General features: G+C 44.0%; 2 protein-coding genes across 5 annotated transcripts in view; one reads left to right on the top strand and one right to left on the bottom strand.

The window, feature by feature from the left end:
• The first annotated feature begins 1,544 nt into the window (after positions 1–1,544).
• Positions 1,545–5,249, top strand: LOC135259932 (fatty acid-binding protein, intestinal-like). 2 transcript variants are annotated; one of them, XM_064344888.1, is made up of 5 exons: positions 1,545–1,703; positions 3,308–3,427; positions 3,788–3,960; positions 4,491–4,598; positions 4,894–5,249. In XM_064344888.1, exons 2-5 carry the CDS (start codon positions 3,361–3,363, stop codon positions 4,942–4,944), a joined length of 399 nt encoding a protein of 132 aa, XP_064200958.1. In that variant the 5' UTR covers positions 1,545–1,703; positions 3,308–3,360; the 3' UTR covers positions 4,945–5,249. The 2 variants fall into 2 exon arrangements, with proteins under 2 accessions (XP_064200958.1, XP_064200957.1); XM_064344887.1 differs by having other exon boundaries at positions 3,274–3,427.
• Positions 5,250–5,362: 113 nt separating this feature from the next.
• The window catches only part of LOC135259928 (inactive ubiquitin carboxyl-terminal hydrolase 53-like), a 35,888-nt gene continuing 23,221 nt past the window's right edge, over positions 5,363–18,029 (bottom strand). For all 3 annotated transcript variants that reach the window (XM_064344873.1, XM_064344875.1, XM_064344874.1), the window contains 5 exons: positions 16,341–16,408; positions 8,629–8,695; positions 7,780–8,483; positions 7,154–7,255; positions 5,363–6,931 (listed from right to left, as the gene is read on the bottom strand). In XM_064344873.1, the coding sequence (XP_064200943.1) occupies positions 7,179–7,255; positions 7,780–8,483; positions 8,629–8,695; positions 16,341–16,408 (916 nt within the window). In that variant the 3' untranslated portion in view covers positions 5,363–6,931; positions 7,154–7,178. The remainder of the gene's footprint in view (positions 6,932–7,153; positions 7,256–7,779; positions 8,484–8,628; positions 8,696–16,340; positions 16,409–18,029) is intronic.

Raw genomic sequence — 18,029 nt, 5'->3', positions numbered from 1 at the left:
AAATGGCCTGCAGAGGGCAATCTCCCCTTGAGAACAAGAAACCTCCTGCATATTGGAAAGCTGTGGAATATTAATGCGTAAGGCACGTGTGCTTGTGTACAAACATACACTTTGGTGAACTGTAAGAATGAAAAACGCTGCTTAACACACTTTAATGCTAGATCCATTACAGGCCAATCTTGGTTAATTCCCAAAATACCCATTTTTTTGGGAATGGTAATGATGAATGTATGCATGCAATGCCAAGGCAATTAAATAAAATCATGGAGCTGAAAACTAGGGTAACCTGTTCATTAATGTTATTTTTCCTATTAGTGATAAAATGTTTTTTTCACATGTTAATCAATACCACTCTTAAACAGGAGGCAAACTCCCACAGAAGTACTGCAGAATTATGCATACATAGTAGTTTATATTTTGTAAAAAAAAAAGAAGAAAAAAAAAGAGCCCCCAGAATTTCAATTTCACATGCAGTATAGGCCTACTAATAAATGAAAGGTATTCTGACTACTCAAATTCAAGAAAGGCCCGATCCTAATCTCTACCTTCATTTAACCAACACTTCCAATGGAGAACAGGGACTTTCCGCTCCTGGTGATTGATACAAAGTTGTTATTTTGGGGGGGAAGCCAACAATTACAAAAAATGTATTACATCTCAAACAGTTTCAAACTGCCGTTAATTAAAGGTAGACCTACAGCCGCCGCCTTCGTTATTCCGATCTCGTCAGCGCGCGCAGACACTGTGGAGCAGTAACCAGAACTGTTACCGCGGTGACGGTGGCGCAAGCCCCCCTGGGGCGGCTCCGCGTCCGACATGTTTACAGTGTGAGATACTGCACGGGATGGAAAAAACGGCACCATGTCAATAACAACTAATTAATCTCGATGCTAGCACGCTTTAACACGCGTGTGCTATATCGGTCCTAGCGTCCGCTGAAATAGGTGCCACGAGAGGAGGACATGGAGAGCTTTCGGCAATTTTAGAACCGGAACTGGATTTAGAACCAAGCAATAAACAACAAAATACCCAGGCTTGGTGGGATTAGAAAGGAACCTGTTAAAAGGTCAGCAGTTACGGCAGGTCACATTATACAACACAAATTCAATTCAATTCAAGATTGAATTGAAAATAATCAAAGAGTCATAAGATTCATGAGATGCCTTGCATACACCTATCCCTATTAGTCTCAATAATTAATAGAGGAATGACTAGCACAAACTCATAGGCTACATATGAAACGATTTGTTCTGTGGGCACTGCAGTGTCTGGTTCACTCTGGTCCTTAAACCTGATATTCGAGGCTGAGTAGTGTTTTTGCACGGTAAAGAACACTTCAGTCCATTAAAGGTGATACATGACTTTCTCTAATTAGACCTGTGATCACCCATAAGGCAGTGCATCTCTTGCCTGTGCACAATTTCATGAGAAGGGAGCAAGTCCGGGCATTGTGGCACACCTACAAGCCAAAGATCCCTAGCGTTAAACAATCCCATGGGGGGAGACCAGGGCTGTGTCTTTTGCACCAGAGAGAACACTTTCCACTGGATGCGCAAATCAGTAGATTTGCGACATCGCTCACAGACACATTTCACTCTCGTACAAATTTAAAGCATCGAGGTGTGTTCATTAGCCAGTTCTGCCGTGCGATATTCTCTTCTGGGACTGGTCGCTGTCTCTCCGTCAAGTTTCCCTCTTAACAGGTATGGGCAAGAATATATCATAGTATATATATTTTCTTTACAAATCAAGAATACCTCCAAAATAAATAACTAAATGAATACATAAGATGTACTTCGACTAAAATGAAAATGGTGGAGGAAAATATTGTTTTTCATGTGTCACAGAGTATCAAATATGCAAATAAGTATCAAGTAACCCGTAGTACATAGGGTATACAAACATGCAAATATTTATTTCAACATATATTTATTTGACAAATGGCGCGTCCCCAAGTATTAGCCTGAATTTGGAAGCTGAAATGACTGCCAGTCAGTCAGTGAACTACCTTGGACAGACTGTCTCAGACTCAGTTTACCTTAGTTGGCCTTACTTTATCTTATTTTATCACATCATTCTTGAAATACTTTATACTCAGTAAATAATTCTTATTAACCATGCATAGCTCTATATCACCTCTTGTCTACCATATGATTCATATTTACATCATAGCCAAAAACTAATGTATATATTTATTGTAATCAGTTTACCCTTTTCTGCATTAGAAAAGTTTTCCATTTTGAATTCAGCTTAATTTAGTTGATACATCCCATCTCTATGGTTTGCTTAATGTATGGTGTATTTTATATTATTGATAATTCACTTCAAACCACACAAACACAGAAATTAATTTAAACAGTGACACAGTACAAATGCAATGTGACTGTTAGCAATGATTTGTGTGTTGTTGCTAGGGAACATAATATGTATTTTCATATCAAGCAGAAGGATGAGCAATTAAACTGTGGTCAACTAAGACACGGACAACTTTCATTCTAATAATACACTGATAAAAATGACAACGTAATATTACTGGATATTATTGTAAAGTGACTTTTAATTAGTTAAAGAAAAATTCAGCAAATGCTTCAGTCTTGGTCACCATTTAATGCAGTTTTTTTACCGTCATAAGTGAACAATGTGCAATTAAGGACCAATAGCTGGTTTTTAATGGAATAGTGACACTCCTACACATGTTCAGATTGAAAGCTGTACAACACTTAAGCTTTTACTGTGTGTAATAAAACCGTTATTGAGGAGATAGGGTTTTGCAGACTACAAATTGAACACACGGATCATAGGTCACCAAAGAGTTGTCAACTTTAATGTCCTTTGATAGTTTTTCTTAAAAGCTAAATCAATGTTTTATTGTAGACAGCAATGTCTAATATGCCTCTCTATCAAAATTCCAAGTATTTATTTGATGTCCTCCACACATCCTACTGACTGTAACGGTGATGTTGTGTAAAAATGTATTTGTTAATTAAGTGTCAGCAGATGTTTAAAATCACTGCAAAATAACCAAAATATTTGTAACGCACAAGCTTTTATAATTAAACTAAATAAAGCTTTCTGAATGACCAGTGTGCACCATGACACCATACCATGAGGGCTAGTCAGATCACCTTGACTACTGAAGGGAGAAAAAAAGCAACACAGCCATGTTGAAACAAAACTAATCCTCCCAATTACCTCCATAGCCTTGAAAGGTAACGATCTATACATGAGCTTTACACAGCCACATCACCAGATAGATAATCATCGTGATGACAGTGTCAGCTCTTAATGCTCGCGCTGGATTGATCAGACTCCTGACCAGAGAGACCAGCTCGAGAACCGCAGCCCAACGAAACAGCCACCATGACGTTCAACGGCACCTGGAAGACCGTCCGCAGTGAGAACATGGACAAGTTCCTGGATAAAATGGGTTAGTTTCACTTTTCATTTTTGTCCGATTTAAAATAACAACAAAAGAACAACAAAATACATTGCTGTATTAAAAATGGATAAATAAATTTAAAAGAACTGAAATATACAGTATATTGAATTTCCACAAACGGGATTACCGTTTTAATAGGCCTAAGTATTTCCAGAAACAATGAGTGGAAACACAAAGAATCAAAAGGTGATGACTAAGGTTCTTGCTGTAATTATATTTTAAAAATTGTATTAAAATAAACGAATGAATTAATTAGCCTTGTTGGTTTTCTGTATTTGATTGCACAGAAACACCAAAATAACTTTTCGTTTTTTTTTTCTATTTATTTTTTTTAATTATTGTCAACAGGCATCAACATTGTGATGAGGAAGCTAGCAGAACACGACAACCTGGAAATCACCATTGAACAGACCGGAGATAAGTTCAAGGTGAAGGAATCCAGCACCTTCCGCACGAAAGTGAACGAGTTCACCCTGGGGGTCCCGTACGACTACACCCTGGCGGACGGAAACGAAGTGACTGTAAGCACTTTATACGAGTTTAGCTTCGTCCAGAGAGATGCCTTCAAGGACACAGCCATAGATGTGCCCGCTGTGGTCTGCTCATTATAAATGTATGCAGAACCTTTGAGCACATCCATATTTAGCATATAACCTCCTATAACCGCATTCACGTGAATGGCAAAGCCGGACAAAACAAAAAAATACATTTTTAATCGAGGATGTTGTTTCACAGCAAAAACTACTGATGAAAAACTACATCCTCAATTAAAAATGTATTTTTTGTTTTGTTTGGTTCTATGCTGCAGCCTACAATAGGCCCCTTGGCTAGCATACATAATGTGTATCAATTCCTCTCTGTTGTAGCCTTTGCACAACCAATGCACTATCCACAACCTGAGCTAAAAGCATAGGCAACTCACAAATCACATCTAGAATTATGGAAGAAAATAAGACTTCTGTAATACATTTGAACTGCAATACATATGAATGTGATATCTGCACTGGGACGAAATTCTGTAGAAACACACTTACCCTCCACGGCTCCGTAGGGTGTCTGGATCATGGAAGGGGAAATGATGAAAGGGACGTTTTCCAGGAAGGACGACGGAAAGGAAATTGCTTTCACCAGGGAAATAGTCGATGGTGAATTAGTACAGGTGAGCTCTATATTAAATGCATTTTTTTTCTTCCAAAAGTAGTGACAAATAGGACCATGTAAATAAAGGGTGTGTTGGGTTGGATAGAAGGCTAAAAGGCTGGGGAGAGGCTTTTTCCTACAGCTGGGGCTTCTATAAATGGTACTTCAATGGGGTCCGGTCCACATTTCAACATTATGTTAAGATACTACAATCAGAGTCACAGCAAGGGACATTATAGTAGACTCTAAACCACAAAGTCACTTACAATATTTCAGACACTTTCTTTACCAGGGAACTCTTGTTCTGCCTGCAGAGTTTCAGCTACGATGGGGTGGACGCAAAGAAGATTTTCAAGAAGGTCTAGGAAGAAGAGTCCCTCTCCCGGTCCAGTCACAAGGCGGAAAATGACCTAACTTTGGAGATGAAATTACAGTGCAGAGGTGCTGACAGTCCAGCCGTCCTTCACATGGTCTGCTGACTGGCTTCAAGGTGAAAAACCCTCATCTTCCGCACATTGTGCTGTATTTTGCTGGATTTCCACTTTTTAAAAAAAATTTCTGATCTAGCTGAAATAAGTAAATAAACTATCTTTTGGTTTATTCGTGTGATTACGTTTACATGGTAGGTGTTTTTGTAGAGGGGTTTCAGGACGAAAGTCTGTTCATAAAAAATGTTTACAAAAGTCAACACAGCTTACTGGCTAACCTGTCACTTATGCAAAGCAGCATTATATACTGAATGCACGCAAAATAGTGATAAACAACATACAAAACACAGACATGTTGAAATAAAATCAAAGTTTATTAAACAAATGTTAATTGATAAAAATGAACATGGATGTTATAAAAGCATCTCCAAAAAATTACATATTGTACAAATCATGACTCAATTTTAAGCCATTACACTTTACATAGAAAAATAGAAAGGCACTGCAGTAGCTTCTGCTCAGAAATATATAAACCTTCATTTTAAGAACAAGAAAAAAGGATGGGAATTTACAGCAAAAAAATATCACTAAAGAGTATTCCAGATACATTTTAGGCAACGTACTGATAATTTCATATGACGAAACGCTGTTAATCTGCAGAAGAAACAGGTAAACTATTCTTTCCTCCTGATTTAAGACTTTTAAGTCGTCCCAGGGTCTCCATGCGCACTGGCAACCAAACAAAGCTTATTTAACAGGCATGCGTTTACATGGAGAAATTAATACAGGAAGACAAGTGAAGCTCGTGCCAAAATACAAGCAAAATAGATAAAGCTCATCGAGAGGTCGAACATGTAACACACTTCCTGTTTGGAAGGAAGAGCCTGCTTAAAGTGTCAGAAAATCGGTTGGAACCGTAATCATGTGAAAACGAATTTGTTCACAAAAAAGCAAACAAAAGGCAAAATGAGAGATTGGGAATGACCAGCAGTTGCATGCAGAATTCAGAAGGCAGCTAAAAAAAACAGGAGTTCAGACGTGTGGATGGTGATATACAGTATAAGACCATTAAATTTAACCTCTGAACTTCTTAAATTGACCTTGAACTCCGAACTGAAGCAGATTGCGGTGCGGACCCAGGAGTGAGTGCATATTTATGGTATCCATAGCCTAAACACTAATATGTACTTAATGTCAGCAGGCCACACAGTAGTTAAGTGTTCACCAAAAGCTGCTTCCAAGGCACTGTGCAACTCCTGATTGGTTCCTTTCCACGTCTTGTAGGCAAAATAACCAGAGAAAATGGAGGGCTTTCACGTCTCACCCTGGAGTTCCATATGCGATAATCAATGTTACCACGATGACTTGGAGGAGGCTCAACAGTGATTCTTGTCAAGAGAAAACATTTCCTCAACGTCTTGATTCTAAACGCACTATTTTGGTGCATAAAATAGGATTGGTCTGACTATCACTTGACAGTGAAATCGGAGTACACATTCAAAATATTAAAATACAAGCTTTCCTTGAATTTGGTGGTAGAATTGACCTTGGAAAGCTGTGTCACTAATATTGATTGTTATTTGGAGTCATTGTCTGTCTCAAAATATGCGAAAAATAAGAATGTACACTTGAGCAATCCAACCCCATGGCAGTTAATTCACTAAAAGGTAATATGACACTAAAAACAATGGTAAAAATTATTTTGGGTTTGAATCTCCTCATTTTTGGCTCTCAACTGTGCAAATGTACAAAGATATAGACTGCCATCTAGTGGTACATATTGAAAAGGTTCAAATGTTGTAACTAGGTGTTGCAAGTCCTTTTTCATTTATTTTTTAAACAGAGTAGACCGGTAGCTTGTGGGATCAATCCATTTCAAGTGAAGTTCATATTTGGCATCCAAATCTGATTTTCAATCTCAAATCTGAAAAAAAGTTTTTGTTTTTGTTAAAATCAGTTACACTGAACTGCACAAGGCAGCAGTATTTTGTCCATTTAATCAATTTCACCAAGTGCATCAACCTCTCACACAGAGTAAAAAAACTAACAGGAGGAATAAAAATCTTAAAACACTACCAATATGTCCCAAACTGTTATTAGCTATTTGGTTATTTACATTTAACATTGGCAGTTTTAAAGATCTTACCAGGCTCAACAGGGGGCAGACTTTTTCATAAATATCCATGTTCATCCAATGTTGACATTGCCACTGGACGCCATATTGCAGTAGCTTTACTGGCTGAGCTACCTAAAACAGAGGTAACAAGAGTAATGCTGTTAATTTTTCAAGAGAACAAGATCAAGAGAGTTTAAATAATAATAGAAAGCACTCAAACTTAATATTTATCATTTTTTATTGAATTTGCTTTATGTTTTACAGTGACCGGAGGATTGAAATACAAGGGGCTGCATAGTCAATCAACAGTATAGAATGAACTGATTGGTAGTTCTTGAATTTGGTCATGACAACATGAGTTGGTCATGAGTTGTTATAATTCAAGTTCTCCACATAAAAACATGTCATATATTTACAAGCATCCGTCTGGGCAAAGGTGGAGGGAGGACTCTCTTAGTGTTTGTGAATGCGCATGCATGTGTGTGCACGTGTGGTGTGTGCGTCTGTGTGTGTGTGTGTGTGTACATACAGGTGTGAGGTTTAAGCTTGTACAGGCGTGGGGTTTAAGCTTGTACAGGCGTGGGGTTTAAGCTTGTACAGGTGTGGGGTGTAAGCTTGTACAGGTGTGGGGTGTAAGCCTATACAGGTGCGCATACCTGTCTCCACTCTGTTCCTGGGCTGTTTGGAGGACAGGGGTTCCCCAGGATTTGGGGGTGCGGTGTCCCCGATCTCGCTCTCCCCTGAGGACGTCCCGTCCCCTGCTCGGGCGTCGGCTCCCTGGTACCTGTGCGGCCGCTGGTGGTGGAACCTGGTCCTGTACGAGTCCGTCATGCAGCCATCCACCGAGAAGTAGGTGGTGGGCTGGACCCTCTCCGGTGGCCCCTCCCCCTCGCTGGCCGACAGGTCCGTCCTCTCCTGGTCCGAGGAGCCTGACTTGGAGCTGCTGTCCGAGGAGAGTTCCCTCCTGCCGGAGTTGGGCGGGACTTTGGGCGGGGGGCGGGGGCTGTACTGGGACGGCCCCTGGGGCTGTCGCGCGCGGAGGCCGGCGGCCCCAGGGTGCTCGGGCCGCGCGTTTGTTCTCTGTGCGTACGTTTTGGGAGGTAGCGGGGGCCCCAGGTTCTGGTACAGGGGCTCGTCCGGCACGCGGGGAGCGGGGCTGGGGCTGTCTTCCCGCTCGGAGGCGGGGCCAGAGAGGTCGTCCGAGCCGTTCCACTCGGAGCCGCCGGGCGCGGCGCTCGGGTACCGTGGGGGCGGGGCGCCGTTGCGGAGGCCCCGCCCATTCGCCGCCGGAGGAACGGAGTCCTCCTCAGTGACGTCCCGCTCCTCAGAATTCCTGGGGCTGTATCTGAAGGCGCTCCGCCTGCCAAAAATGCAAATGCATGCAAATCAAACAGAGATTCTACTTTTCATACAGGTGATGGCTGATCTATTCAGCATAAATACTGTTTGCAGTCAAAAACATATATGAATCGAACCATGACATAGGCAGTTTTCTTGTACTTTACCTTTGTAAACTTGGACTATGCATGAGGTGGCGGGCATCCTGGCCATTCTGAGATTTCATTTCTTGCTCTGGAAGAGAAGGACACCCATTACCCGCCACGTCTGGGCTTCTCGCTGCCGTTTAAGGCCAGCGGTAGTATAATGGTTAAGGAACTGGCCTTGTCCCTGAAAGGTTACTGCTGTTGTACCCTTGAGCGAGGTACTTGACCTGCATTGCTTCCAGTTGTATGACTGGATACTATGTTCAAAAAAAAAAAACATTGCTCTGGATAAGAACGTCTACCAAATGCCTATAATGTGTGCACATTTGTGTGTGTGTGAGGGTGCATGTGCGTTTGTGTGCGTGCGTGTGCGTGCATGTATGTGTGTGCATGTGTGTGTGTGCGTCTGCATGTGTGCTTGCGAGTGTGTGTGTGTGTGTGTGTGCGCGCGAGTGTCAGCTCCTCCTTGCCAGGCTCCCTCACAGACAGGTTACATAATCAAGGCCAGCGCAAGCGTCTCGCCTGGGGCCTCCGAAGGAGGGAGGGAGTCTGGCACCGAGCTCTGGGGCCTGAGGGGGGCCCAACCAATCCGGCGCCAGGCCACGCCCCCAGCGGGGGTCTGGGGGCATGTCTGTTGCCACGGTGCACAGTCAGGGGCCGGCGCCTCACCACGGCCCTCTCAGCACTCTGACGGGCGAGTGCACAGAGCAGGGGGCCCCTAAATATCACCGAGGGACCCAAATCCTCCTCCCCAAATACATCCCCACACAAAACAAAAACACTCAGAAATGCATTCTGTAACATAAAAACCTCCCCAAAAAATAAATTCATCTGTAAAATACAATCCAAATGGGGGAGGTGTAAATGGCTTTGCAGAAGGCACTGAGGTATATGCCATATCACAGAATGCAGTGAACAGCCAGTATTACTCATGACAAAGGCCTAGACGTATGCAAATACATGGGGCAATACTAGGCATGCCCGTCTGAGAAGGACAGTGAGAGAGAGAATGAGTGAGAGAGAGAAGTGGAAAGGAGAGAGAAAATAGTTTATCTGAGAAAGGACTGTTAAGCCACTGTGGAATAAACAGAGGAAGTAAAGTCAGTTCCTGGAATAAGGAGCAGCAGACGGTCATCGTCTGGGTCAGTCCCGTCCGTCACGGATATGCGGATACACACACTGGTTCACTGAGGCCATTACCCCCCCCCCCCCCCATCAAAGCTTTTGTATAAGCGCAAGTCACATTAGGCACGTTAGCGTGCTCTCCTAGCGCAGTGCAGTACTGAACAGATCCCTATCACCAGCGGATCCCACTGCCCTTTTTTTTAAATCTCCTGCCTGCCAATCCCCTCTATATGCCGCTCTGTTGCTGCTCTCCTCAGAGAGAGAGAGAGAGAGAGAGGGGGGGAGATAAACAAAAACAAAAAAAAAACCAAAGGAGAAAAGGAACATAACACAAGCTGACCACTCCCACCCCCCATCACTGTGATGGTAATCGGACAGGATGGCAGTTGCCCCTGCCCCCCCACCCCCCCCCCCCTCACAGGTGACTATGCTGTTCTCACGTTCTTCAGCCGCTGTAACTAAGCAACAGTTTATTTTCGGTGAAACATGGTTGAGGTGACGGCTGTCGACCCTCGCTGAGTCAGTCAGCTTGATGCAGACTGTTTATCGTGGGGCGTCAGTAGTCATTTCCTCCGACCGGCTTCAGCGCAAAGTCATTTTCAGGACAGGCAAAGATTAACCAGCTGCACACCCTGTGCTGGCAAACATATCGTAATTCAGTATGAAACTCTTATGTACAAGTTTGTCAGACAGGGCTCTACACTAACATTTTCCCCCAAGAATAGGGTTGGTTACCACTGCCTTGCAGGACTGATGCACTTGGACCCTGTGTTGATCTGATTAAGCACAACAGCCCTACTGCACAGCTATTGGACATAGCAGTAGCAATGGGGTGAGCAACCAGCCGATAGGGTGTTCAGGTTACAATAGGTCACATGTTAGGCATGTAGCAACTGCATGTATCCAGGGCGACACACAGCTAACATTCTATTGCATACAATCCACATATGCGGCTATATATTTTCAGGTTACATAAGCAAGGCCAGAAATTCAGTAGTTCAGTGATGACCACTGTGCGTAACGGAGCGCATTCATACATGTAAACCAACTCACTTGTAAACGGGACCGTGTCGTTCAGAATATAAAATTGGGTTATCTTAAAAGCAATAAAAAATGTACTGTACAGGGTATGTTTACAAAAAGCCTATCTGAAGTCTATTTTTCTGCTCTGTAAATGATTCTGATAGAAGATTACTTACTATGATAGGGGGTGGAGGAGTCATGTGACTACCTCTCCCAGACTGTCAATGAAATGGGACTGAAAGGAACTGTCAGCTCGAACCCCGCCCATTTCTACCGAGTTTAAAGCTCAGTGGATATAGTGTGTTGACTGATATCCAGCAAATATTAATAAATAGGAAGTCACCGATTCCCTAATGAGTCCTTATTTTCAAGGTCTAAACTGGCTGATGAAGGTTTAAAAGGAAACTACAAAGACCAGCATAGACTGCAACCACCCAAGATTAGAGTTCCCTGCTCTTGTTGTAGTTTATTGAGGATAATCGATCTGTGTCAGATTAAGACATGATTTGCTCTAGAGTGACAGCCTGTTGCTTCCCTGCGTTGATCAGAACAGCTCTGAGACGGGTGCTGTGTGTGATTCCTGTAGACTACTGCGATAATGACACCGCAATAACGACAAGACATCCACTTACGTTTGACAAATCTGTGATGTTCTCCTCAAACACACGCTCGCTCTGCTTTTTGGTTCTACGGGGGAAGGGGCGGGGGTGGGGGGGGGGGGGGTCACTGACTGCATAACCCTCTTTCGTCATAAAATGCTCATGTCTCCACAACTGCCATAAAATTCATCCTTTAAAACTCCATTTCCAGGGCTTTCCTGTCAGTTGGATTTAAGCTGTCATTTGTGCTGACGCGGCAGGTTAGCGTTTTGATGGCGGTAACTCAAACGGCACTGTGCTAAACCCCAGTAATGAAACAGTGACAGGGGACAGAGTGTGAAGGATGTGTGGACCCTCTACTGCTGTAGTCCCTCAGAGGGGGGGGGGGGGGGGGGGGGCGTGGGGCTTAACAGCTCTTTGGAAACGGTAACCAGCAAACGCCCTCTTCTGAAGTGAAGTCATACATCAGCTCAGTCTGTTCTCCTCAAACACACACTCGCTCCCTGAACACCATCGACAGCCGATGTCAGCAGCCTGCTGCACCCGCATTACAAATGGAAAAACAACAGGAAACATATTTAAAGCTGTTCCATTATTGTAAAATTATTATTTTGCTATATAAATATACAGCATTAAGAGTAGAGGAAACTCCTAACCTTACTGCATGTTGCAGGGGGGTCAGTAAGTTTTGTGGGGGGGGGTAGTTGGTGACGTCTGCCCTGCCCTTCACATGTCCAGAGAGCCATGGCTATGAGGTCAGGTCTCTGGTGGTAATAAATCGTATGGGGCAGCACGCAGATATAGAAACGGTGAGGACGAGGGGGGGGGGGGGGGTTGGCTCACTCGGGCCAAAACGCTGACAGAGACACACCTGTTCCCTCAGCCCGCGAGACACAAATTAGAGAGCGAGAGAGGGAGAGGGAGAGGGAGAGAGAGAGAGACAGAGGGAGAGAGAGAGTGAGAGAGAGAGAGAGAGAGAGAGGGAGAGAGAGAGAGAGGGAGAGGGGGAGAGAGAGAGAGGGAGAGAGAGTGGAAAATCTCTTGAATGATAAAGTATGCTCTCTGTCGGCTTCAGGTTTCCGCAGCAACTTGCTGACTAAACACTTTTTTTTATCACAGAAAGATGTCAGGCCCCTTCTGAGAGCTGGAGGGCTGAAAACCACTGGCAAGTAAAAAGATGAACCTTCAGAAAAAGTCTTTATTACTTAATGCTTCATAAAGAAAAGAGGATTCCCATAAAAGAAGCCATATTTTGTTCACACTAGAATACTGCTCAGCAGCCAAGACGATGTTCCCAGTCTTGCGTATCCTCTAAAAAACCACTTAAGTACTACCTCTAGGACGTAAATATTCTGTCCAACTGCTTCTCGATATCTTTTCAAATACTCTTCGGCTGAGCCAGATAAACTTCAGGCCTTGACAAAGTGTCGAGAGTAGGCCTGAACCATTAACACTAACACTAACACTACACTGCGATTAACGCACAGCGCTACACTCGATCCTCCAGCACCGTTAACGCATCATCACGGCTCTTGTCAGTGAATGTGACACGGCGGGATTCTCGCATGTTCTACATAACCCTGAAAGGTCGAAAGTGGCACGGTCCCCCCAAGACAAAATGGCACCCAAGGAATCTATTTCATGAAAGGATAGAAATAGTTTTTTTTGTTTTTTTTGTTTAAGGGGAGGAAATTGGTCATTCTCTTTAGTACTGTACTGTAGTATCTCCCTCGTTTCAAAATGAATAAAAAAACTTCATTTTAAATAAGCCCGCAAATGAAGCCTAAAAACAAGCCTTAATATTTACTCCTGCATGTACATCTATGGGAAAAAAAAGCGACATTTTGGTGACGATTCCTTGGACTGGTGGTGGAGGGGGTGAGTTAGTGGAGGTTTGGGATGAGGTTTGTGAGGGTTTAGTAGTAGCCTGGATGGGGCTTGGGAGGGTCAGGCAGTGGACGGGACAGGAGTTTGATACTGGCAGAGAGCTGGGAGGCCAGACAGAAGGAAGAGGAGAAACAGCACAGAGAGGGAGAGGGAGGGAGGAGATTTGGAAGCTGGGAGCAATTTCACACTCTGGACATGTGGAGGCAGCAGAGTTTTGTGCAGGGGGAAACAAGACAGACACACAGACACATACATACACACACACAGAGACACACAGACACAGATAGACACGCACGGCAGACAGACGCGCACACACACACACACACACACACACACACACACACACACACAATGACACCGGCAGGGCCGGATTCCTACATGTATAAATAGAAGTGTTATTTTCTCTTGGTGGCTGACCCTTGGGTTGCGGGCAGACATGACTAAAAGCCACAAGGGCCGATTGGGGAAGTCTGGCCCCGGGAGGCACGCAGTAGCGCCCCTGAACATTTCGCTGAGGAACCGGCCACTGCCGTGCCGGCGAACGAACACAAGGGCTCGATGCGGGGCGTGGTCCGCCCTGACGGAGGGAGCCGAGCCGGGGGGAAAATCAAACGGGCGAGGGCCAGATTTACGGTTGAAGCTGGCGGGTTTTCGGCATGCTAACGGCGGCTACGCTGAAAGCCCTGACCTTTTCAAAGAGCCCGGAGAATCACGGAGGTGCTCTCTGCAGCAGTCTGTTTAAACCTGGCAGCGGTGTCAGGGGCCAGGCCAGACACAAGGAGACAGGAAGAGTCCGTTCTGACGAGAAAGAGCCGGTCCTTAATCCCCAAAAGAAAAAAGGCTGAGGCACAAAAAAACGTCCTCGTTCTCACGAAAATACCAGAATTCACAATAAAACGGCGCTGTATTAAGGCGAGCGAGCGGTCTAGACGAAACAAAGCCCTCGCAAAGCGGTGTCTGCTGCTGTATTTGTCTCCTCCTAATCCTGCACAAATCAACAGTCTTCCCGTCAGGCGGAGAGTGAAAAAAACGTTTTGATTTTATCTGTCCTCCTGTTATTTCCCGTGATTTCCCCGTCGCTTTGAACAAGGATTTCAGCTCTTAACGGACATCGAAAGGCCAGACAGGCCACAGGCCACAGACCACACGCGAAAAGACTAAACGTGAACTCCTGCCAAACTGACTCGAAGCACATTTGCTGCGGCTTGTCGATACAATCTGTCAAGTTTCATAAATCCATTTCACTGAATGCTGTGAGCTAAAGCATTATCACTGAAATAACTGACCAGCATATTGAAATGTACATTAATATTAATGCATAGAAGTGTCTGTAGCAGCCTGCGAGTACGTTTCGCGTATGCTGACAATGTGCGCACACGTGTACGTATGCAATCGTGCAAATGCATATGTACTGTACAGTATACACGGAGTACAAGCGCATGCATGTTTGCGTGTGTGTGTGTGTGTGTACATCTGTATGCATGTATGAATATGTCATTAATTAAAAATGTAAGAATATATATAATTATAAATGCCACCACTTGGTAAGCAAATCATTCCATACTGGCTGGACACAGCTGCCAGCCATAATAGCTTACCCCCTGTAGTGAGGGCAGGACGCCATTTCTGTGAATTTGCTATAAGTTTTTTAAACAGGAGGATTAGACTTCATGGGCTCTAACACAGTCTAAGGCTCAGTACAGCACAGTTGAATCATGGGAAAAATCAGTGGAGGCAAGAAAAGACCATGCTGACATACACCCCTGTGGACCCAATCCTTCCAGGAGATTCCCGTCCATCCGCCCTACTGATGACAATGGGACACTACGGCTAGTTTTCTGCCAGGGAAACAGCCAGCTTTCATCTCTAAAAATACCCCGTTTGCTGCATTGTTCATGTTAGCGAACAGTGTAACCCAGTGGGGGAATAATCTGGAGAATTATGTAAGAATTACTTCAAACATCAACATCAAAGGTAGACAAATGCACCGAGCAGCAACTGAATTTGTATTTGTTGTCGCTGCCATTGCTGGATGCCTTGTCTGCACCTGGAGCAGTGCCGTTTCCTCCTGGCCTCGGAGGGTCACATGATCTGCAGGTTTCTGCAATTACCTAGCATTCCTCTGACTAACTAAAGTAGGGGATTACTGTACATAGTTATCATCGCACCAGATTTACTGGAACTAACCTGGTTTTGTTTAGCTTGGGTTAAAACAAAAACCCAGCTAACCTGCTGATTACCTTTGGACAAGTGAACACCATTGACCTGGACACAGTCAACGTAGTCTGCAAAAATTAAAAAGCTAAAACAGCTGAGACTCTATCTAACAAAGTTATACAATGTATAATGTAATGCCACTATATATAATTGACTGGCAAAAACACAAGCATAAATGAAGGCAACTATTTCCGCAGTCATCTTTTATTCCCTGGCCCTGGATTTTGATATTTGAATTACTTTAATTTAAGGAGCAGGCCTCCATAATGGTTGCAGAGGGGGCTCTTCAAACACTTTTGACCTTGCTTAAAACTGAAAAGGAACCAGCTTTCACGAAACATTCAGAACAACTTGCATCACGCTTCCTTTAACGGGGAGTTATGGTTTTTTTGCAGATTAATAGAGTACACAGTGTAACTCCGTTACTCCTTCCCGGCACAGGCCGTCTCCTATTGAAGCCAACACCTCGTTACTCAGCACGCAGTGCCACACAGGAAACAGCACGGCTTTTCCAGCAGGAAGCGCCGACTCACACCGGCGCACTATCCTGCTTTTGTACACAACAACTAACTTTTTGATGCTGTTTTGAAGTTGGGGAAGCATGTTTCTGGACCGGGGGGGATTACTGGTGTACTGTTGTTCTGAACTCAATGCTCGAGCTTTCAGATTCATTTTTTCACAAAAAAATGATAGAGATCAAAAATTAAGACACATTACTACATCTGAGCATTATGGGTCCGGCTGAAACGATTACACGTGGCAAGCCACTGGTACGAGAGCAACTCCCTTTAACTCTTGCTGCCTTCTTCCAGGTCTTTAACGAAGCAGCGAATGGGAGATGACGGACGCGGTCACATGACCCGGGCAGGCCGATCTGCTTACCGTAGTAGAAGGCCGAGTGCAAGATGTCCGCCCTGGAGTCATCGCGTCTGCCCTGATGGAGCTGGTCCCTGGAAGGGAACAGAGCTCGGTTCAGCGAGGCGGAAGGGAGAAATGCGGATAATGAGCGGTGGAGAGAGAGAGAGAGAGAGAGAGAGCGAGAGGGGCCGTCACCATGCACACCGCCCCTCTCTTTTAAAGGATTAATTTTAATCCAGACCCCTGGAACAAGGGGGAACAGGGGGGAAAGTTCCACCTCATCTGCAGTATGGACGATTCATTGTGCCGTTATCAAATACTAATCCCTACTTCCACCGATGCACACGCATGTGCTGTGCAACCTTAAACACGTACTTGTTTAATGTTGAATGAATGCAGAGGACACTGGAGAATTGGTCCAGGTGAGCAATTGTGCTGCATGACCAATACGGCATCATTTTTTTGCATTGCATTTTAAAACCAAAGAGTGAGAAGGTCTAACATGTATATAAACAGCAAGCCCTTTGTTAGGCTGTTTTTTTTATCTTAAAAAAGGTTGGAAAAAGATGAATATCAATATTATTTCATTCTCAGGGGTTAGGCTCGATTTGACTAAATTCAGTCATTCGAACCTCCATTCAATACCTGCTCCTTTTGGCATATTGCACTTTACAACAGTATAATTGGCTGTTATATTGCTATTATATATTGGCTATATATAATATGATTATATATGACTGCAAGCAAGCACTGATTTGTGATCTCATTTGGCATTACTGGCCAATACTTTGGTCTGTCCGTTGGCTGGCTGTTCAGTAATGACACACAACCAGCCTTCCAGCACTTTGCTCTCAGAAGCTTATCGATCTCAAGATAACTATTCATTCGGTTCTTTGCAATCCATACATACTGTCAATGTACATTTGGATGAGCATGTTCACACGAGTAATCACACTTCAGCGGGTCTGGAATCCAGTGCGAAATAGCTTCAGTGAAACATCATGGGTGCTGACATGTCTACATTCGTAGTTCAGGCAGCTAGCCTACAGCTGCACTAATTTAGAAATGTTGACAGAGGAAGACAGACCCCACAATACGCAGCATATAAAGATGTCTGGTTGAAAATAAACGGACGTACTTCCTGCAGTGTGGGGTGCGGAGACAGTACTGTTCATGAATGCACACAAACCATGCGTTTGTTTGTGCATGTTGGCCCTTCAGCTTCCCTAACAAACAGGAACAATTCAACTCCCCTGCCTAGCGATGCCAGCTGTCTTGGGCTGCTGTGGGGGGACAGAGCAGCCAATCACTGCTGTGCCTTTAAAGCTTGAACTGTGATTGGCTGGCTGTCCCTCTGGAGAGCTGACTACAGGTCTTCCTTTGTTACTTCCTCTGGAGACCTGTACAACCACACCAAGAACTAGTGCAGTGCTCGGGGTAAATAATGTGAGCTGTCAGGTAAAATCATTTATTTTGTATTCCTACTGCATTGGACCTCGACCCATTGAACAATATAGGCTGCATGTCCTAACTAGAACATGCCATTTTCCCCAGAGAAACACCTAGAAATGATGGAAATAATATCATGATGTTATGTATTATAAGAAATAATATGAAAAATATGAGTCACGAGTAAATTCTGTATGGCATTCAAAAATCCGATCACTGAACACCAACTTACTGAAATTGTTTTACATACCTGAATGTGATTAT

This window comes from Anguilla rostrata, chromosome 7 (assembly GCF_018555375.3).
Source record: "Anguilla rostrata isolate EN2019 chromosome 7, ASM1855537v3, whole genome shotgun sequence".
NCBI lineage: Eukaryota > Metazoa > Chordata > Actinopteri > Anguilliformes > Anguillidae > Anguilla > Anguilla rostrata.
The sequence above is the reverse complement of the archived record's forward strand: the minus strand, read 5'-3'. Positions and strand labels throughout refer to the sequence as shown.